Source organism: Leucopleurus acutus (genome assembly GCF_964270905.1).
Source record: "Leucopleurus acutus genome assembly, chromosome: 4".
Taxonomy (NCBI): Eukaryota; Metazoa; Chordata; class Mammalia; order Artiodactyla; family Delphinidae; genus Leucopleurus; species Leucopleurus acutus.
The window spans coordinates 140,164,418-140,187,504 of record NC_139146.1 but is presented as its reverse complement, the minus strand read 5'-3'; the positions used below and the strand labels follow the sequence as shown (position 1 = coordinate 140,187,504).

General features: G+C 39.9%; 2 protein-coding genes across 2 annotated transcripts in view; one reads left to right on the top strand and one right to left on the bottom strand.

The window, feature by feature from the left end:
* LOC309961160 (uncharacterized protein C4orf17 homolog) overlaps positions 1–23,087 on the top strand; it is a gene marked incomplete at its 5' end in the record, with an annotated part of 53,620 nt that overhangs the window by 19,197 nt on the left and 11,336 nt on the right. The window lies entirely within an intron of this gene.
* LOC309960749 (all-trans-retinol dehydrogenase [NAD(+)] ADH7-like) lies at positions 1,505–22,724 on the bottom strand (the record flags this gene model as incomplete). Its single annotated transcript, XM_082837680.1, has 9 exons — positions 1,505–1,529; positions 3,661–3,799; positions 4,536–4,671; positions 6,436–6,499; positions 6,841–7,037; positions 13,100–13,220; positions 17,587–17,857; positions 17,950–18,048; positions 22,658–22,724. The coding sequence occupies 9 exons, from the start codon at positions 22,722–22,724 to the stop codon at positions 1,505–1,507; spliced, it is 1,119 nt and encodes a 372-aa protein (XP_082693806.1).

Sequence of the window (23,087 nt, the reverse complement as noted above, 5' to 3'; positions counted from 1 at the left end):
CTTTTGGGGGGTCAGTTTTCCTTCATTAATTAGGTCATAGGGTCCTAACTATAGATGTTGCCAATGGATGAGGGAAATGTCTCTGAATGATGCTTAGGTGGAGATTGCATGTGTGTGTGTGTGTGTGTGTGTGTATGCATATATGTATATTTTTTTTTCTAATAAACTGTGACTATTTATAAGTGCTTTGAGAATTGCCATACCTAAACAGCTTGATGAAGGGATTTCATATGCTTTTTAGATATTTCTTCCGTTTTTTGTTTTGCTTTGTATTTTGAACCTAGATTAAGCAGACCAACAAACTGGTAAAGAGACCTTTTACCCCTTGAGTTCAAGCCACTTTTCATTGGGAAATATTCATTGTGTAAAAGTGACTCATAATTACCTGGACCTTTTGCAATCTCCCAAGGCAGGACTGTCCAAGCTATATGACAACCTTATATTGAAACCTCCTATTTCTGCTATGCCCACCTTACTTATTTTTCTTATGAAGTATTTTGTATGTTTTTCAGGCACCTTACTTTAGTCAATAAAAGCTTTATAACAAATAAAACTGCACTCTTCAAACAAAATATATCACCACAAAACGTTTTATAAAACATTTAAATTTTATTAAGAATTTTAAGTATATCATATATATAGATATAGCTAGATATGCCAGTGCAGTCGTACCAAATTGAAAACATTTTTTGGTTAAATGAGTCATTACTAAGTAAAGTGGGACTTACGGATTTATAATTCTACTTTATTGAACTGAACATTAGTATATATATTACAGTATGATTCTAGCTGCACTTTTATATTTAAGTAGTATTACAAAAAGACATTTTCTGAAATGTCAATGTATGCTGGCAAGTAGCCTCATGACCCCTTATAGGATGCTTTTCAGGTTCATCTAGTTATAAAATGATTCTTAAAGTTAATCATTTAAAGTGTGCCCCTCCTTTATATTTCACTATTTCTTTTCTAAACTAATCAAGTAACTTGTACCATGCAATGAGCTGATTTCAAAACCTAATCCAAGTTAATTTGTAACAAATGCTTTTTAAAAATATTTACATCCAAAAAGAAAGGTTACAATGTGTTAAACACTATCCATAAAATTAATATTACTGTAGGAAATACACGTACCATATCTTTATATGCTAAGTCTGCTCTAAGTGGTGGCAGGTGGGTAAAAGTCTTTTTCAAAAATCTCTATTCCAACAAAAAAATCCAATTGTGTGTTTGTGTGTGGGTGTGTGTATATATATGTCTCAAAATATACAATTATGGCTTTAGAACATGTAAATTAATATTTTTAATATTGTTGACCTAAACGCCCTGCTAATTCCCAGGTCCTCATAAGACACTAAATCTTTATTTCATAAAGATTATATATCTTCATCAAATCTTGTACTTCTGCTTGTATTTATGAAACAGATCCATGGTCACAGCAGAGGAAACATGAAAAGGGAAGCCCAGGTCACCATCACGTGACACAGACCTTCTGTCACTTAGAATCTCAAAATGTCAGGACAGTTCGAATGCTGAAGTGTAAAATGATGGTTTTTAGTGATTTGTTTCCACACCTTCCAAACAAGAACATTTTATACAATTGTCCTTTCTGCCTGGGTTAGGAAACTTCAGGTAAATTCTGTTACTGGAAATCCTTCTGGGCCTGAGGTCCCCACCAGAAAGAAAATGAATCGGTATATGAGTATATGCATATAGGTATCTGAGCTGACTCTTGAGGCATCGGTACAATTGCAAAGGCTGACAAGAGGAAAGGGCTTTCCTTGCTGAAGGGAAAGCATGAATATGCTAGGAAGGTGTGAACAGGAAGGATAATCCAGTGTGCTTAGACTTCTGGGTGCCAAGGAGAAAAGTAGGTGAGCCCCGCTCCCTTACTTTATCTCCAGAGCCTAGCACACAGGCTGTGATAGAGTGGGTGTTAAATTCTCAGTTGTTGAATAACTGGGTATATTAACAAAGTAGGTTGTGGTCCAATAGTAAAGGCTTTCAAAACCATGCTAAGTCATTGATATTTGGGGGCAACTTGAGTTTTAGCAGCTTAGTGAATGCCTGGCTAATACGGTAATATACAGAAGGCAGGAGACATATTATCATGCTACTGTGTTAACATGTCCAGGTGAGAGATTACTGGACTGAACTAAGGTAACAGTCATGGGCAATGAGAGGGAGAATCCTGGACGAGAAAGTGGACCGTGCACTATCAGAGCTTAGCATCAGTTTGCATGTTGTAGGCAAGAGTGAAGAAGGAGTCAAACATGATGCTCTGGCTTCTAGTCTGTAAAAGCAGAATAAGTGGCATTATTTGCTGAGATAAGATGTACTGGTGGAGGCATTATTTTGAGTGAAGTTGATGCAAGTGGGACATTCAAGTGGAGCTGTGTGGAAGTCGATGGAAATTGAAGAGCCTAGGTTTATAAATGTCAATATAGAAGCCACTGCCTTAACGTAATATTTGAAACAAAATTCCTAAGAGTAGAATTTATGTTTCTTTGGATAACAGCTAGTAACTATTTTTCAAAGTGACCATATTAAGTTATTAATATTGCTTGACTAAGTAAAGGTGTATGTCGGAATAGACATTTTTCCAAAGAAGACATCCAAATGGCCAAGAGACACATGAAAAGATGCTCAACATCATTAATCATCAGGGAAATGCAAATCAAAACACAATGAGATATCACTTCACGCCTGTTAGGAGGGCTACCATCAAGAAGATAAGTAACAGGTGTTGGCGAGGATGTGGATAAAGGGAATCCTCATGCACTGTTGGCGGGAATGTAAATTGGTGCAGCCACTATAGAAAACAGTATGGAGGTTTCTCAAAAAAATTAAAATAGAGCTACTCTGTGGCCCAGCAATTCTACTTCTGGGTATTTATCTGAAGAAACCAAAAACACTAACTTGAAAAGATACATGCACCCCCATGCTCACTGCAGCACTATTTACAATAGCCAAAATATGGAAACAACCTGTGTCCATGGATGAATGAATGAATAAAGAAAATGTGGTGTGTGTGTGTGTGTGTGTGTGTGTGTAATGGAATATTTAGCCATAAAAAGAATGAAATTTTGCCATTGGCAACAACATGGATGGACCTCAAGGGCATTATGCTAAGTGAAATAAGTCAGTCAGAGAATGACAAATACTGTATGATCTTACTTGTATGAGGAATCTAAAGCAACAACTTCATAGATACAGAGAACAGATTGGTGGTTTCCAGAAGCAGGAGTATTGGGTGGGAGAAATAGATGAAGGAGGTCAAAAGTTAAAAAACAAACAAACAAGCAAACAAAACCTAACCTTCAAGGATCAGAAGAAAACACATTTTAAAAAGCACTTTGAAAACTGTAAAGTAAGGAAATTTTGTGGCATTACTTGAAGAAGTGAGCAGCTTTGTGCTGAAATAAAAATAGCCAAGATGAAATCAATCTAGTATAAAAGAATGAAGTCCAGAGGTTTTTTAAAAAATTGGTTGATATAAGACGATGACATAATAAGTCTATGAAGAAGAAGTAATCAGCTATATCAATCTTGCTACATAAGATAATCAGAAATAAAATATGAAGGAAACAGATGCATTTATAAATACTAAATTTAAAAAGTGACCTATGGGGAGGAGACAAGAGAACTATAAAAAACAGATACCTTTGATGTGAGTAGAGCAGTTCAGAGCCTTCATTGATTTGTTTAAAAGGGAAAACATGGGTTGTCACTTGGTCCAGGTCAAATTTCTTTTCCAGGAAATCAGTCACTAGTTTTGGAACATCATCTCTGCTTTCCCAACCTGTAAGTAAGCATACATGTTCTCTTTAGACTTTACTGAATGATCTTTATGTGTTATTATCTTTGTTCCTTCTCTCTCTTGCATTATTACCTTTTCCCCATACGGGACTATCCTTAACAGCACACAGATGAGCTGTATTTCTCCCATTTTAAGAAACAAAGGCAAAAACCCCATGAGGAACCTCTATTTCCCCCACAACTTCTAGCTACCCCCTGTCTCTGCTCCTTTTACAGAGAAACCACTTTACAGTTCACTGCTCCACTTCCTCTTCTCCCATTTTCTCTTGAGCCCACTCAGCACTCGGCTAGTACAGCTCTTGTCAAGGTAACCAAAGATACAGACAACGGTTAATGTGAGGCCAAGCCTTGTTCTCTTTCCACAGTACCTGGTGCACAAAAAATGAGAGGCTGGTTGGTACAGATGAAATTCTTTAGAGAGGGCTCCTTCAGGGAAATAAGACTTGAACTGAGAACTACACAAGAGCTACAAGTTGAGCCTCCTCGCTTTGACTCTTTGTGTGATGTGGGGAGATTATGGATCACCCAGGAATTAGAAGTAAAATTCAGTTATTCACTAAATGTCTTTTGGGAGTATGCTAAGGACCAGGCACTGTTTCCGGGGCTGGGAATAGGGTAGAGGTGTAACATACCCAGTCCCTGCTCTCAGGAAGCATGAGAATCCTCTCATTGAGTGCAGAGAGACTGACAATAAACAAATAAGGCTCTGCCATTCTTACCTCCAAAAACGCATCCTTTCCGTGTGCGTCCAGCGCAGAGTAGCACTGGGTCATAGGTGAGTATCTCGGCCGATAGAGGAGCCCCTACCACCACGCAGACCCCGTAGTTCATGCTGCAGGATGCAAGGGCATCAATCTGAGTTTAGAATGAGGGAGACTCTTGGTTTCTCATGTCTCATAATATGTCATGGGCTCAGAAATGCCCTACATACGATTGCAGTTCCAGTAGTTGGTTTTGTTTCCAAGTCATGAAGTGAAATTAGGCCCACATGCCTTTTCTTTCTGCTTGCTTTTTTTTTTCCCAAACTTTCTTTTTATTTATTTATTTATTTATTTTTGGCTGTGTTGGGTCTCCATTGCTGCACGTGGGCTTTCTCTAGTTGTGGTGAGTGGGGGCTACTCTTCGTTGCGGTGCGCGGGCTTCTCATTGCAGTGGCTTCTCTTGTTGCGGAGCACAGGCTCTAGGTGCACTGGCTCAGTAGTTGTGGCTCACGGGCTCAGTAGTTGTGGCTCATGGGCTTAGTTGCTCCGTCATATGTGGGATCTTCCCAGACCAGGGCTCGAACCCGTGTCCCCTGCATTGGCAGGCAGATTCTTAAGCACTGCGCCACCAGGGAAGTCCCTCTGCTTGCTTTAAAACACTCTCAACACAATTTTAGTCATGAATTAAACTCGTTCATACATTTGTCCTTTAAGGCAGAAAGTAGAAGTTAATGTGGTCAGTGTTCATGGCATTTTCAGTTTACCATGGACCAAAATGCAGGGAGAAATTCCTATATTTTCAGACCAATATCATCACTTCAGATAAGGTTTGGAAAGCCATTTGAACTAAATCAAATTACCTATACTGAATCAATTAATCCAGTTATTTTGAAGTTTAGTATGAAAATTAAATCAAATACTAAAATGTGGGACAAAGGAATCCCTTTCTTGGTTACATTTCTGAGACTAACCCCACATTTTCTGGTCATCCACCCATCCAATCATTCATTAATAGTTTTTTGAATACTTGGTAGGTTGTAGCAATAGATGTTGGCATTTTTGAGAGACCAATGTTCATTAAAGTATCATATGGAAATCAGTAGGCCATAGCAATATTCAGTGTTGCATATTGGCTGTGTAAACATGGTATTTGTTGCTATGGAATAATTCTAAGTGACACTAGGGAGGGGGAATGAAAACAGTGGTAAATTAAAGACTACTTGTTCCTAAAGTACCAAAAGTATTAGAGCGAATTTAGTCTCCTAGTCAATTGTGAGCAGAATTGACTTTGTCCCATATTTCCAAGTCTCCCTCCCTACCTTATCCCAGGCTGGGGCTTTCCAATCCAGGAGATCTGACCCGTTTCTCAGATTTAAATGGAAGTCTGGTGCTACTGACTGCCACAAGGGAGGCGTATTTTAAAAAGTTGAAGGCTCCTATTTTAAGAGAATTCAGAAAGGAGAAAGCAAACTCAGGTATAGAGTGAGAAGTTGGCTACATCGTGGTTTTGAGGGAAGAGACTGCCAAATTTGGAATAGTTCCTTTCGCCCCTGGATCTCCTCCTTCTCTGTCTCCAGAGAGTCACTTTGTGCTGTTTGACTTGCTAACGTTCAAGAGATGGAATCACTGTTGCCAAAAAAGCCATACATACAAAGTAGATTAACACTTAAGCAATTTGCCTGGTTGGTTGACTCCCCCCCTGGCAGTCTGATCACATGAGAGTGGTATGATATGATACACTTTGGTCAAGCAGACCCGCACATAAGTTTTGCTTGACTTTTTAGGCACAAGTGCTTCATGATTACCAGGTATTTTGCCTAACAGGTAGTTGCTTTCAGTAAAGCTGTGGAAAATGAGTTTACCCTGTGCGTTCAAGGTAGTTTGGGTATTGTGTGGCTCCTCTAATCTTGGCTCTCGCCATAGTTTCAAGATGCCCAATAACTTCAAAACTGTAGCCCAAAGTGTCGCCTGTCAATTCTTTTCTTTTTTATTTTAAATAAATTAATTTTATTTAGTTAGTTTTGGCTGCTTTGGGTCTTCGTTGCTGCATGCAGGCTTTCTCTAGCTGTGACGAGCAGGGGCTACTCTTCATTGCAGTGGGCGGGCTTCTCATTGCGGTGGCTTCTCTTGTTGCGGAGCATGGGCTCTAGGTGCACTGGCTCAGTAGTTGTGGTTCACGGGCTCAGTAGTTGTGGCTCACGGGCTTAGTTGCTCCGTCGCATGTGGGATCTGCCCGGACCAGGGCTCAAACCCATGTCCCCTGCATTGACAGGCGATTCTTAACCACTGCGCCACCAGGGAAGCCTCTCCTGTCATTTCTGACAGCGCCTCACTGATGGGCTTGGTGGAGTCCTTGGGGCTGATGCACTCAGTGGCTCTGACAGCCACGGCCTTTTCAAATTTGTCTTTGTTGAGGTCAATCCCAATGATCCTGGATGCACCAGCTGACTTACAGCCCATGATGACCAAAAGGCCAACTCTTCCCAGGCCAAAGGCCACACAAGTTGAACCACGGGTGACCTGTGGAGAGACAAGTTCCTGTAAATGTTAGACCTAGGGTTAAAAGGTGGAACCTGCAAAGTATCTCCAATATTAGAACACAAAATTCAGAAGATCACTATGATGAGTTATTAGGACTGGATGACTTGTTCTCATGAGAATGCCACAAAGAGAGCTAGAAACAGCAGAATGTCTGAGAACAGAAAAGGAACAAAATCAGTATTTTGCAGAGAAATGAAAACCTTTGATAAAAGGTTACATCATTCAGGCCTTTGTTGTGGGAGCTTTTGCAGCCTTTTTGGCCACCACCCATAACCTCATCTAACCTCATAACAGGATTAAATAAGCACTTGGATCTCTATTACTCTTCTACACAAAACCATGCTAAATCTGTTTTAGATTTGGTTTAACTAGCATTTTCTTAATAACCATAACTCTGAATCATTTGTAAATAAATTGTTTTTTCATGGAAGTTGAATTTCCATGTTGCAATTAGATGATCCATGTGTAGCTCCAGGAAGGAAATGTAGTTAAATCAGTTGGGAGATTTTTACCCTGTACTGTGCTATGTTAAAGGAGGTTCTAGCCAAAACTCACTTTCCTGCTAGTAGAGTCCTAATCCTGTTTCATAGCAGGGATCAGGGAGACCTGAAAACCAGGAAACCCACAAAAAGGGTATGGAACTTATTGTGATCATTTTTGTCTTCTTTTCCTTTCTTTTTTCTCCTCCCTCCCTTCTTCCCTTTCTTCCTTTCTTTTTTTTTTTTTTTTCTTTTTCTTTTTCACATGCAAAGGCTTATGTGTGAGCAGGGTGTGTTGCCATATGTCCTGATTCTCCAGTTTTGTCTTCCTTTGCAGGAATTACCTGAAGAAACAGCCTGTGTGTGGAGGTCTATGTGTGCATGTGTTTTGAAATGTCTGAATTTATAAGCAGATATTTAAGTGGGTACAGAGGTGCTGTAGTTTCAGCTACGGCATCCTAACCCCTCAGTTCATTTCCTGAATTTGGAGCTCTGAAGTTAGTGTGGCCATTCTCTCAAGTATCATTCAGTCATTCACTCATTTATGCAGCAAAGTTTATTGATGGATTCTTTGTGGTCAGCATTTTATGTCAGAAACTAAACTGGGCGTTCTCTGCCTTTTCTACTAGTTTATCTGCTAGCTTTATTATCTAGATCTGAGATGGAATTTTTTGTTGATGGTTGAATTCTAAGTCTAGAATTTTATGATTCTAGCACTGTCTTCTGGGACCTCTTTCAGCCTTCCTTATTTAATCTCTAGCAAGACGTAGGCTGTGGTGGCCCTGAAGTGTGATATTTCTGACCACCTGGGAACTGTGCCTCTAAAGACTTCTCCCTAGGACTCCATCACCCATCTGGAAAGTTGTAATTTTTGACCTTCATGTCACCCTGACTCTAAGCCTTTAAGTGGATCATGGCCCCAGTCTCTTGCTAACTTCAGATGTCCCCCCACCTGAAAAACCAAAACCAAAACCAAAAAAACTTCTCTTCCTTCCCAACCTTCTTGTTCTACAGAATGGGAACTGGAGATTAATATCTATAGTGAATTATCCATATCATTATTATAGAAGAAAGTTATAGTCTAAAACAAGAGTGTCAATTTTAGGTCACTTAAAAATTTTTATTATTTAAAATAATATTTTATTATTTTGTATTTTAAAATATAGTAAGCTTCCACTTTTTTTTTTTTTTTTTTGCGGTACGCGGGCCTGTCACTGTTGTGGCCTCTCCGGTTGCGGAGCACAGGCTCCGGACGCGCAGGCTCAGCGGCCATGGCTCACGGGCCCAGCCGCTCCGCGGCATGTGGGATCTTCCCAGACCGGGGCACGAACCCGAATCCCCTGCATCGGCAGGCAGACTGTCAACCGCTGCGCCACCAGGGAAGCCCAGCTTCCACTTTTTAGTATTATTTTTCTTTACTCTTCTGATCCCCTTCATGATCTTTAATAAATACTTAAATTTCACTATCCCAAAGAACCTTAGGACCTTAACCAGCTCTTGGGAGATAACTTTTGAGTCCTTGGAATATCCTGTCCACTAAGAGTGTCTTTGTACATCTGAGACATTGGGCTACTCCAGATAGTTTATGCTAACAGTGTGACTTACGGTGAATGCCTGTTTTCATATGTCTGGGGCTTTGATCCATCCTGATTCTACTGGAGTCTGAGTAGCTGAGGTCAGTCCTGTGTGTGCTGTGTGCCTACATGACTGTTCCCACAATAGAAATCCTAAACACCAGACTTGGGTGAGCTTCCCTGGTTGGCAACACTTAATATGTGTTGTCACACATTGTTGCTGGGAGAATTAAGCTCTGTCCATGTGACCCCACTGGGAGAGGACAACTGGAAACTTGTACCTGGTCTCTCCTGGACTCTACCCTATGTGGCTTTTTCTTTTGCTGGTTTTAATCTGTATCCTTTCACTGTAACAAACTGTAGCTATGAGTATAATAACTGTTCTGAGTTTTATGAATCCTTCTAGTGAATCATCAAATCAAAAGAGCACCTTGGGGGACACCAACACATCCTCATATTGTAAGTTTGACCTATCTTCAAATAGGCAAAGGCAAGAATATGTGTTCATTCAAGTAATTTGCCTTAAGTTATAGCTTCCTGTAAAAAATTATACCTAAAAGTGGAGAATGTCTTGGTTAATAATATATTAGCCAAGTACTAATATGGTACCAATATATCAAGTACAATAAAAAACTTAGAATACTAACATAAAACCATATCCAATGTCCCTTCTCTCACCTCTATCTTGGTAGAAAATTCTTAGTGGAAGGTCTCGAAGAATGTTCCAGCACCAAGATTTTCCAAAGAAATTTAAAAGCAAGTGGTTACTAACATATGTCATTGACATGTACATGCATGCTAATGTTATACGTTCATAGATCTGAGACCTGTCTTGAACCTATGTCTGGGATAAATCTACTTCAACGCCCATATGTGTATTTTCCACAAGCTCCTCACCTTTTTATTCTTCCACATATTTGGACATCCCTTTCCTTATTCATTCATACATCTCTTTTTTTCCAAATATTATTTATTAAGTCATTACTATGTCCAGGCTCCTTGCTAAGTACTGTAGTGAATAGAGACTTGGTCCATACCTTCTTGGAGCTTGTGGTCTAATGAAGACTAAAGGTATAATAAGAATTTGAGATTTGGGACACATACTGTTAATGAAGCAATCATGTAGCCTTGGATAATGGAAGGAGGTTCCTGCTTAGATGGAGGAGACAGAAAAAAAAAAAAACTTCTTTGAGCAAGTGGGTTATCTTTAATCTGAGAATGATGTTAATGAAGCACCTACACAAGGGCTCAGTAGATGAGTGTTCCAGACAATCAGAATAGCTTGTGTAAGTGTCTTCATGTAGGAACAGCTCAGCAGGCTTACAGATCTCAACAGAGGCGAGCGAGTATGAGTGGATCACAGTGCCACAGTAAATAAATCTTCCAAATGTAAGTAATTCAAGCAAGTAGTCTGAGGGAAAAAAGCTTAAAGCAAAAATGACGAGTTAACATTTTTGATATATACAATGCATAATCGAATTGATAGGGAAAGCATTAAAACTTCCACTACCTCTTCTGCCCTCCCACATAGTTTACTCAATACCTGGAGATACACGCAAAGAACATAAAGAGGAAAATACAAATTAGTAAATATGTAGTGAAGTGTTTGTTTTCCTTGGTTATAAAATTTTTTTTTAATAAAAGTAATGAGGTAATTCTCTTGTTAGGTCGATAATGATTTTTCTTTTTCTTTTTTTGCGGTACGTGGGTCTCTCACTGTTGTGGCCTATCCCATTGCGGAGCACAGGCTCCGGACGCGCAGGCTCAGCGGCCATGGCTCACGGGCCCAGCCTCTCCGCAGCATGTGGGATCTTCCCGGACCGGGGCACGAACCCGTGTCCCTGCATCTGCAGGCGGACTCTCAACCACTGAGCCACCAGGGAAGCCCCGATAATGATTTTTTACTTACGTATTGTCAAAGGGGTGGTGAAATGGGCAGTGTCATTCATGTCAACACCTTTGGAAAATAATTTTCAGTATACATCAGGATACTAAAATGGTTCTTTTTTCCTGTGGGTGGTCACAGTTTGTTTAGCAACTTAATTGAGATATCTTTGCCATATAAACATTGTATATGTTTAAGGAATATAACTTGATGTTTTGATATATGTATACATTGTGAAAAGATCACCACAATCAAGCTAAATAACTTATCCATTACCTCTACCTAGTTACTACTGTGTTTTCATGTGTTTGTTCATGTGTGTGTGTTAAGGTTTAATTTAAGATCTGTCCTGTCAGCAAATTTCAAGTATACAATACAATATTGTTAACTATCATCACTATGCTATACATTAAATCTCCAGAATTCATCTTGTATAACTAAAACTTTGTACCCTACTTAAGAATATTTTGACACTTTCACCAGGTAATTCCATTTAAAAAAACCTAACTTAAGGAAATTGTAAATTCAGAAAAATATTAGTATATATTAGAGGTCATCACAGCACTAGTTATAAAGGGAAATATGTAAACAGTATGTGTAAACAAATATGTAGATAATAATAGAGAAATGAGTAAATGAACTGTAAATCTAGAAATTAGATATTTAAAAAGTTTATAAATTGTTATAAATTTGGAAAATGCTTATATTAAGTTGGAAAAATAGGATAAAAATATTTATATATTGTACGAGTACAGCTACATAAAATATGGATGGAAAAATGTAAGGAGGGAAATTTAAAAAAATCAATGGTAGTCTGTAAGATATAAGACAATTGTTGATTTTTTCTTCTCATATTTTCTGATTACCCAAATTTTCTGGAATGATTATTGTTACGGGCTGGATTGTGTTCCCCCAAAATTCACATGTTGAAATCCTGACCCCCAGTACTTCGGAATGTCTGTATTTGGAGATAGGGTCTTTTAAGAGGTTAAAACAAGGTCATTTGGGTGGTCCTTAATCCAATATGATTGGTTTCTTTATAAGCAGAGGAGATTAGGACACAGATATATACAGAGATAAGACCATGTGAAAACACAAAAAGAAGATGGCCATTTGCAAGCCAAAAGAGAGGTTTCAGAAGTTACTGCCAGCACCTTGATCTCAGACTTCCAGCTTCCAGAACTGTGAGAGAATTAATTTCTGTTGTTTAAGCCATCCATTCTGTGGTACTTTGTCATGGCAGCCCTAGCAAACTAAACAATCATCTTTTACTTTTTTAATGAAAAAGAAAACATTTATTATAAAAAGAGAAAAAAGCAATCCCCAGTGCAAAGAGAATCCCTCCTTTCCTGTGATTCAACTGAAACCCTAAAGCAACTTGGGCAATATAGAACTCTAATGCAAACCACACTATTGCATGCATATCTCTATATCAAAATAGTATAGCTTTTATGCTATATCTTAAATTATATACTGTATCATTAATTTTAACTGGAAACTGCTGCCTTTAGGTTAGCAGTTTGGAAATATTCTAATAATGGCTAGATATCCACTTTATAGAGGTAGCACAACGAGAACTCAAGCATCTGTTGGTTGGATGGAGTTGCAAATTTTTAAGATTCCTTCCAACCCTAAGATTCATTAATTTCTATGGGTAGAGTTGCTAGCTTCTAAAGTCCAAAATTAATTCCCCGATTAAGCTAGTTTTGCTGGGTCCTTGACCCAAACTAGAATGCTTTTATTCTAGTTCTATTCCATTCCAGGAAGAATTATTTCAAATTCTAACATCATAGGGCCTCCTCACTTTGTCACATCACCCAGACTTCAAGTGTCATCTTTATCTTTCCAAAACCTTAAGGTAGGCTAAATGCAAAGTTGTTTAAACAAAAACAAAACAAACAAATGAAAGCACCTAACACTATAAACAATTGGCATACCCATTTCAAGCAAGCAACTATACTGACCAACCTGCAAATGAAAAAAGTGCCAAAACTATTTCTAAGTTAATGCCAACTCTGTTTTAAAAGAATAAACATACTTTACCTACAATGCATTCTTGGTTTTTAAAGATTTCTTTAACTTGTATTTTGATGAAAACTGTACCATTAAGAAATCTTGAAAGCATGATACTTTCTTGTCCACTTTGCATTCCAGAATTAGCATTTTTCCATTGTCAACAGCAGGAAAATCTTTTCTAACGGCTGAGAATGAGACCTTGGTTACCCTATGACAGAAGTGAATGTAATGCGTGCTATTGAAAGTCAATTTATGGAAACATTTTGCTTACCAGCGCAAATGCCCAGCTATCCTGAAATTAAATTATTAATAATGTCAATAGAAACCACATTCTCCATTTTCCCCCACTGTCTTACTGAAAAACCTTAATACGCTGTTTTATCCTGTTTCTATTGGCATTCTCTGAAACTCCAGCCCAGTGTCCCCCCCACCAAGTGTATGCTTGCTCAAAAGGCATTTAATTCCCCAAGAAATAACCCCAAGTATTTAATTACGTTAAGGTATTCCAAGTTCTAACAATCAGTCCCACATTATTAGATCATAATGAGGATACAGAAATGTTCTGCTTACTTTTCCAGTGGTGCCCATCCTGTCTTTCTCTTCATTCTGTTTATTAGTAAACAGAGAGTTTTTCTGCCTGATGTTTGGCTCCGTCTGCTGTAAATAACAGCATCTTGTGCCTTCAGTTAAATAGTCTGGCTCAAAAGTTCCACCTTTAGCAATGACTCATAGCCTTCAAGACTTTCCAATGGCTCATGAGCCCCACCATTTGCAGATCAAGTTGTGAAAAGCAACACAGTAACTTATGATGATCAAACCATGGGTAGAGCTCTGACAAAGACAGGATAATCAAACCTATTGAAAATGACTGAAAGCTTTCTTATCCGCCTTATATCTGGAAATATAAAAACATGTCAGGTTAGTTCAGCTCAACACAACTCAGTAAAAACGTACTGTATGCTTCTTTAGCTGCTCTGCAAGGCGCAGCTGATTTTAGGCATGTGTCTGTGTGTATTTATTGATGCTCTACTTCATGCCACAAAGACATGATGTAGTTTGTGGAAAACATGTAATTAAACATAAATGAAAATAAGGCCAAGAAAATGTAAACAAATTGGAATAGAAGGTCAAAATTTGGAAAGAGGAGTTGGGGGTATATAGAATATAGGTATGGATAACTATAGATATTTGGGGGATAGTAAGATATGTAAAACTTGTTAGCTCTGCACGTAGACAGATTATGGTCTGAACCCAAATCACCGTTACATACACGGCTGTCTCATACAGTTGTACAGGTTGTGCATGGCACAAAGGCACGCAGTGCAGAGCAGAAGTCCACCCTGTATACTGGCTCTCAGATGCCAAAGGGCTTTTATTTGGGCAAGTGCTTCACTCTTCTGAAGTAGCTGTTTAAATACTTCAAGCCACTATTTCTTAAAATAAGATGCACTGATCCTGGAATCTCCTGGATCTACTGACTGTATTGATAGGAGAGTGTCCAGGATGAATTTTATTTTTTACACTATTTGGGGGTGCACTGGCAGACTCCAAGTAAATTTATTCTACACAAAGGACGTTTTACTCTTGTGGAGTCAATCAGTGGAGCAGGTTTTCTAAGTCTTCAAAGCTGTTCAGATCATGAAATATTTTTTCAGACAACAGATATGAACAAAACTTTCTTTTGAAAACCTGGTATAAGCTTTGCCCACAGATATCTCTCTGAATGCAATATAGTGTTGTAGGTCCGATTTAAAATCTATATGCCTAATTCAGAATTAGCAGTTAGAAGGACCTTTTTTATCCATTCTATATGTAATAGCTTACATCTGCTAACCTCAACCTCTCAATCCATCCCTCCCACACCTCCCCTCCCCCTTGGCAAGCACAAGTCTTTTCTCTATGTCTGTGAGTGTGTTTCTGTTTCACAGATAGGTTCATTTGTGCCATATTTTAGATTCCACGTATAAGTGATACCATGTTGTATTTGTCTTTCTCTTTCTGACTTCACTTAGTATGATAATCTCTAGGTCCATCCATGTTGCTGCAAATGGCATTATTTCATTCTTTTTTATGGCTGAATAATACTCCATTGTATATATGGACCACGTCTTTTTTTATTATTTGTTTATTTATTTATGTGTCTGCTTCAGGTCTTAGTTGCAGCATGCGGGATCGTCATTGTGGCATGCAGGGTCTTTCGTTGCAGTGCACAAGTTCTCTCTAGTTGTGGTGCAAAAGCTCAGTAATTGCGGCACACAGGCTCTCCAGTTGTGGCATGCAGACTCTAGAGCACGCAGGTTCAGTAGTTCCCCTGCGGCATGTGGGATCTTAATTCCCCAGCCACTGATAGAACCCATGTCCCCTGCATTGGGAGGCAGATTCTTAACCACTGGACCACCAGGGAAGTCCCTGGACCACATCTCCTTTATCCATTCATCTGTTAATGGACATTTAGGTTGTCTCCATGTCTCGGGTATTGTGAATAGTGCTGCTATGAACGTGGGGTGCATGTATCTTCTTCAGTTATGGTTTTCTCTGGATATGTGCCCAGGAGTGGGATTGCTAATATTTTTTTAGAAAAGAAAAAGAAAAAAAAAATAAAGTCCATGAGAAAAGAAAATAGAATTAGTCATTCTAACTCACTGGCCAAATTAAATCCACCCGGTAAAAGCACTACCAGTCGATCAGCCTTGACTGTGAACACCATTTTTTTAGCAGCAAAACACTGAAGAAACCCAGCATGTCTTACAGGTATTATCAGATAGAGTTAAGCAGGTGTGGACCAAACAGCTATTTTGAGTTTTAATTTTCAAACCAAAGATACCAAAGTTTATCTCAGCAACAAATAGTTGTTTACTTATGAACAAAGGCAAAAGAGTACCAATATGGGTGGTATCAGCACAAACAAAAAAGTACTCATTTGGTAAACTCCTTCATAAGGCCTTGACAAAATCTTACAGCACCTAATCTAAAAAATAAAATTTTACAAGAAAATAGTGTGTCCAATAAGGTTTAATATCTGTATAAACCTTTATGGCCCTAATCCCTTCTCTAGGAGAATTGATTGGATGTTAAAATGTCAAAAACTGAAATTTGGAAGGTAACCTATTAAAAAAAAAAGTTGAGATAAAAATGTTCATGGTCATGTCTCATGATATAGCATGTAGTTAGTCCTAATTTTTGGTTTAGAGAAGTTACCAGCTGAATCTCCCCTGTAAACTCTTTTTACAGTGTTTCTGTGACATTCTGGGGCCAAGTCTCTCAGGGTACTGTATCTCCAAAATACTGTGAGCCTGGTTCCACTCCAGAGTTTCCAGGAGCCTCTAAAGAAGGGTGCTGATCTCAAAGTAGCCATGCAATTCCGATTTGCTTGGGACAGGGTACAGGGGACCTGGAAGAACTTTGAGAAATGTGCTGCAGGAATATGGGCTTTGGAGTCAGATACACCTGATTCAGGGTCTGGAGCCTTGCTTGAATACGTATGACCTCAATACCACATTTGTAAAATGGGAGTAATAATAACACATTATGTGTCAAAGATTAGCAGTGAGGATCAAAAGCACTTCCTATACTGCCTGTTTCATAATTAGTAGAAAATATCATTGTTATTAACTTGGTTCCCACTGGTAACCAAGGGTTTAGATTTTTAAAATATTTAAAATGTAACCACTTGGGGCAAAATGACCCAGAGTCCAGGCTCAGTAAAAACTGTCTTGTTGAGATCCACTGTGTGTTCCCAGAAGCCTCTAGAATTTCCTAAGAGTTTGGGGCTAAGAATCTTCTGAACCTAGAGGTGCTACCAGATATTTAGGTGGAAACAAAGAGGCAGAATATTATCCATATGGGGGGTGACCAACCGTCCTGGTTTGCCCATGACTGAGGGGGTTTCCAAGTCACAGGCTTTTCAGTGCTAAAGCCAGGACACCTTATAGCACCTGATCTAAAAAATAAAATGGAGCTGAGCTGGTCACCCTCTGTGCACCTGCATCACTACACAGGTGCTGTGATGTGAGTGTGTGTGGTGGACAGGGTCACGTTAGCTTCAGGTTGTCAGCCCTCCTCTCTCACAGCTCTGATCCCTCACTCTCAGTAAGAGCCTTCTATCATGGACCTCAGCCAGGACTCGCATCACCCAGTCTCATAATGACAGCAGGGGAGTGAGAATACTTAGTGGAGTCAGGAGAGCAAGGTTTGACTGTCACCTCTATCAGTGACTGGTAAGTGCTCATGAAAAGACACTAAATGCTCTGATTTTCACAATGAGAGGAAATTATACTGACTTCAGGGCTTGTTGTGAAGCCGAAGTGAAGTACTGTGTGTAGTAGAAGTGCCCATTAAACTGTCAAACACTCAGTAAATGAAAATTACAGTAAGTGATACCCCTAAGGTTAAGAAAGTAAGAAAAGAGCCTTTGTGTGCACAGGGAAATGGACCTCCGTTTATTGCTGAATCATTCTTAAGAGCAGAAATAGTTATGCAATTGTAGTACCCAATGGCATACAACTGCTAGTCACTAGAATCACAGTGACTTTTGTTCTGCCTTAGCAAACCAAACCTTAAGGGTGGAGTTCTACTCTGATCTTTGTTTTTTCAAACACTCCAAACTCAGGTGGTAAGGCAAACAACCAGCTGCAAGCTGAAACTCATCCTTTAATCTTTCCACTATGCCAAGCCCTGCCAGGATGGGGCCAAGCTGGAAAGCAGGGTTGAGATGGGGTTTCTGCAGCTGCACCCTGACAGGTGAAGGTTTTGCTAATCCTTTTTCAGGCGTGCTGTGCCAGTTTGCAGAACTGCTGTGTGAGATGATGCTTGGCAGTTTCAAAACTTTTCCTCTCCATGCAAACCCTGCCCAGGAAGAGAATCCAGAGCAGATTTTTCATTATAAGGCAAGGGCTTCACATCTGCTCCACATAAACTCTCCATCGTGCTCAGCTCACCAGCCGAGCGTGCTGGTTGATGAGAATTTCCGTTCAAGGAGATCAGGAATTGTGGAAAAAGTATAAATCCAAGTTGTTTTGTGCCCCTCTTGAGCTCCCCTTAAGAAAAAACAGAACAGTTAGGGAAATTGGTTTTGCCATGTATCTGGCTAAGGACGAGTTGAAAATAATTTCAAGGCACCAAGGCCCGGCAGTTCTTCATCACTGACGTGGATCTAGGGATTGTTTCTTGCAGAGGACAAGCCACAAACCATCACAACAATGGGAAGCGTGCTGCCTAAGGACCAGAAGCCAGGATCATGGCCTTGAAAGGAGGCAAAGATGGCTCTGGATGCGCTGCATGGCCTTAAGTCAGGTTCATTGATTTGTTCTCGCTTTGCTTCCAGAGTTCCCCTCAGGATTTGTCTCCGTAAAACATGGAGTAAGATTCCAGAATGTTAGCACCAGAAGTAGGCGCGGACCATTTCTCCGTTGCAAAAGTCCAGTCCATTTTCAGAGGGAACTCTCTTCCTGGCACAATGAGAATGTGGCACTCAGAGTGAATCAGCTACTTCCGTGCCTGCTGCTCCACCCAGCCTCGCCTTGTGTTTTTCTTGTTCTTTTGTTTGTTTGTTTGTTTGTTTTGCGGTACACGGGCTTTTCACCGTTGTGGCCTCTCTCGTTGCGGAGCACAGGCTCCAGACGCGCAGGCTCAGCGGCCATGGCTCACGGGCCCAGCCGCTCCGCGGCATGTGGGATCTTCCCGGACCGGGGTACGAACCCGCCTCCCCTGCATCGGCAGGCGGACTCTCAACCACTGCGCCACCAGGGAAGCCCTCTCCTTGTGTTTTACATTATCAGTTAAGATGGTTAGAGAGTAGATCCAGGGGAATGTTGAATCCTGTCTCCATGGGTTGCTGTGGTGTGACGAGGTTATCTTTGGTCTAGAAACTTATCAGCTTTGCAAGTTCAAGAACTTGATTTTATTAGTATGCCTAAGTTTGATTAGACTCTGAAGGCTGAATCACACCCATGAAGAATTGATAAACTAGATACCAATTTATAATTTTATAATATATTAACTTATAATGCTTGCCACTATAACTTTGAATAGATTCTGCACGAGGAACATAATGGACAGATGTAATATTCAGAATATTTATCAAACCTGAAAGGCATGGGCACCCATTAATCAGAATGGGTCCACAGTCCATTAGAATAGATGCCAGATGGCTCGCTATTTTAGGGCATATTAGGGAGATAGCCCTGGAAATAGGGGCAAAAGTTAATATTTAAGTAACCCTACTACCTGCCAGATACTAATATATGATCAATTTACGTGGACTTTTTTAATTGAAAACTTACAATGACGCTTTGAGGAAGGCATTAAAAAAAACTGGCTATCGAAGATTTCAGATAACCTGCCCTTGGTCCAACAGGTAGTAAAATAGTCTGGTTTCACACACAGGTGTATGTGTACCGTACTGCAAAGGGAGGTTCTCCCCTGGTACATGCAGAACTGTGGCCCTGATTTCCTTTTCTGGTCCAAGGAATGACAGTATGTGACACGATGGAGCCGCATGGCAGTCCTCACTGACGACAAGACCCAGGGTTGCATAACATGCAAAAGCTAGTGGCTAAATGAAGTCTGAGCTATAATCCTGTGGGGGAGGACTAAACTGAGAACAAGTCTGCAACTTGCCCTGGATTATTTCAAAACAAAAAACTTCTAACTTAAAAATAAACGGTTTAATTATGCCCCAAATATAGTGCCTTTTATTTTCCTAATTAAAAATCAACACAGTCTAATAAAGGGTTTGCTTTTGATGCTGGCGATGTCACTCCCTTTAATACTTCGGACCTCATCTTGGAAGCTTAATTTGGACACTCATGTAGGAATTTTCTGAAACATTTCAGTGCTTTATGGAAAGAGAGAAACAGAATATTTTATATCAGAATATGCTTGAGAATCAGAGATATGGCCACATTTCTGCCAACATGAAAGAAGGAGAGGAGATGGCCTCCTTGGCATCTGAAGTGACAGTCTTCAGCAATGCCCAGGGGCTCTTCCCTTCCCTATTTTTTTTTCTTTTTTTTTTTGAATCCTGGTTCAAAAAGCCCAACCTGAGGTCATGCTAAAGCACAGCCACTCTGTAAATGCAGATTCTGCTTCTTCCCTCTCTCCATCTACCCCAGTAGAGATGTGAAAGTCAACAAAACAAATTAGGTGGGTCTAAAATTATTCATCAGAAAAAACAAATTATTAACTTTCTCAAGTGCACCATGGGGTTGGAATAGTTCCTTTTAAAGAGAAAAATGAGATAAGACTAAGCAACATAATTTTTTTATATTTAAATGATCCATTATAAAAACTCAATGATTCATCTAAAAAATATTTACTATATTTTTTCTTCCCATCTTTTTAGGTCTTTCTAGATAAAATGATTGGCTTATACATACGCAGTTTGGTTCATTTTCAGTGTTTTAGAGTGAAAAAAGAAATCATAGGTTTTGGAGTTAGAGACTGAGCTTGGCCAGGTACTACCCATATACTTTGACCAAGTTACCACATTTTTCAGAGCCCCAGTAAATGAGGCATGTCTTTGAAGGGGTGTTTTAAAGTTAGAAGAAGATAATGTAATTAAAATGCACATTGTAATAGGTACTTGCTAGGATAATTTTGTTTATTTTTGATTGCTGATCATTATTTTGGAGTGTAATACTTTTCATTTTTCAACCCAAATGTCTACAGACATATTTTAAGTTCATACAGATCTTCTGGGTATCACCTGTTTGCTCCCCAAGCTTCCCTCTCTACCCTGCTCTGTCCTCAGGGAAGGCTGACTAATTGGATATGTTGATGGAATCTCTTGCCTTCTGGCTGGGTTTTGGCCAAGGGGGGATCATAGGCAGAAGAAGAGGTAAAGAGTCAGGTTGAGGATTTATTTCCCAGGTGCTTCTCTGTGGGTCCCTGTAGCAAAGGCCACAGCCGCTGTCAGGGGCCCTCTCTGTGCAGCTCTGTCTCTCTCCTGGTCCCAGTACATGCTCCCTCTCCCACCTCCCAACACCCCGAGCCCCCTTACTCACTCCAGGGTACTAGACCACTTCTTGTTTGTTGCTTTTTAAAAATCCTGCCCACAGCCTTACCATCTATTAAACTCTTCTCAATAATTCAGCTTGGAGGTAGCATCTATTTCCGCTAGATCTAGAAATGATACAATAGTTATTACACTTCCACTAGTATTGCTTCCAAGCTTCCTGATATTTTGTTTATATTACATATATATGTGTATAATTATCAGTCAGGTTCTTCCACGAGGCTTTCCATCAGAGCTCACAGAAATGTGTTCTGGAGGAGGTCTGGCTGAACAGAAGCTTTGGTTTCAAACAACTGGGTTCTGGTCACAATTCTGCCATTTCTAAGCTCTGTGGTCTATCCAAGACTTCTCTGTAAGACTCAATTCTTTCATCTGTGAAATAAGGATAATAGTAGTTTCTATCTCATAGGATAGTTAGAATACACGTGATTGTTCCATTAATGTCAGCTATTAAGAATAAAAAAAGGGTGCCCAGCTGATCATAAACGAGCAGGTGAGCTGTCAAGTCTGCCTTCAGTACTGTAACATTTCAGGCCAAGGTGGAGGTACTGAAATCAGGCCTTGTGTGAACCCAGTGTGAACAGGGGACAGGGCAGCTGAGTGCTGTAGGAACAGTCAGCACCCTCTGGCTACAGAGCAGATCTTGCTGGAGGCCTGGCTCCACAGCGATTTTTTTTTTCCACCCGTGACTCTGCATCACCCTACCAGGAAAGGCTTTTTAAAACAAATTGCAGGTACTATTTCAGAGCTCCAGAATTTTTACAGACCTACTCAGGTGCTTCTGATATCCAGCCTGGACTCTGAGCCTTACCCCAAGGGGCAAGATACTATCCTGGGCAGAGGTCACCCTGTGCTACACCCTGTGGCCCTCCTCTGCTCCACAGCCAGCCAGGGACCAATCTGATCAGCCTTCAAAGAAAGCAAATACTTAGAAAATCTTAGGGCTAGGATGCTAACATTTGCCCTAGGATTACCAGCCATAGATTAGACGTATGAGCTGTTTTTCCCAACTTGGATACAGAGTCCTAGTGCCAGATATTAATAAGCTCAGTATTCTCTGGGGGAAACTCTCAATCTACTGACTTTTGACAAGGTCTGTTACTGTCCAGGTCCTTCAGGGTTATTGCAACTACCCAAACTGCAACTTTTCTGGAAGCACCATGGCTGTCACTGCTGGGAGCTTTGCTGTGCTTTCTCCAGGCCAGTGCATGGTCCAGCCAAAAGAGTCTGGCAGTACCCTTTGTTCTCATCAACTCCCTACCTGTCCTATGTATTCTTTTATTCACTCATGCATTCAGTAAATATTTATTGTGCTATCACAGAGGGTGGATTCTACCCATATATATGGAAAGCCTCCTGGGAAAAAAAATCCCCAAGTAATTCATTGGTACACCCAGGATTGAGAATCATGTTTCTAAATGTAGTCAACCTGAAATAATAACTTGAGTCAATGGTAGCTCACATTTCTGTAAGACAGTTTTGTAGAAATTATTTTAATTGTTCATTCTGCTTATCCAAGAGGTAGAATGTCAACTCCACTAGTGAAAGCAATCTACTGGTGGAAGCAGATGTTCCAATTTATCAAGAGTATCTTTTTGAAAGGGCTATACTAAGTCTTCATTGAGTTTTACCTTCTAAAGGGTTTATTAGTTTAGGAAACTGACCACAGCAGTTGCTGCCTCCATTCTGGCTCTTCATGCTCTAGCTGACCTGGACACAGCCAAGTCTGTGGATGGCATGTTGCCGCCACCTAGTGGTGAACATGGAACTTTAACCTTGTGACTGGAATAAAAATCTCTTTGAGGGAATTGGTAGAGTTGGAGTAGCAACATCAGTTTGAAAACAATCTTGAATCCCCTCTTGCCCTCAAACAAACAAAAAACCCACCCAACCACCCTGATACATTCCTTCGACAAGTTTAGGTATTCTCTAACTTTTTTTAAAAGGGCACACCAACGCTCATTTTCCCCCTTTTCTCTATTCACACCCTACACTGACAAAAAGTCAGAAATAAACTATCACCCTAACCTCTCAATATCTGTGAAATATCTAATGTGGATA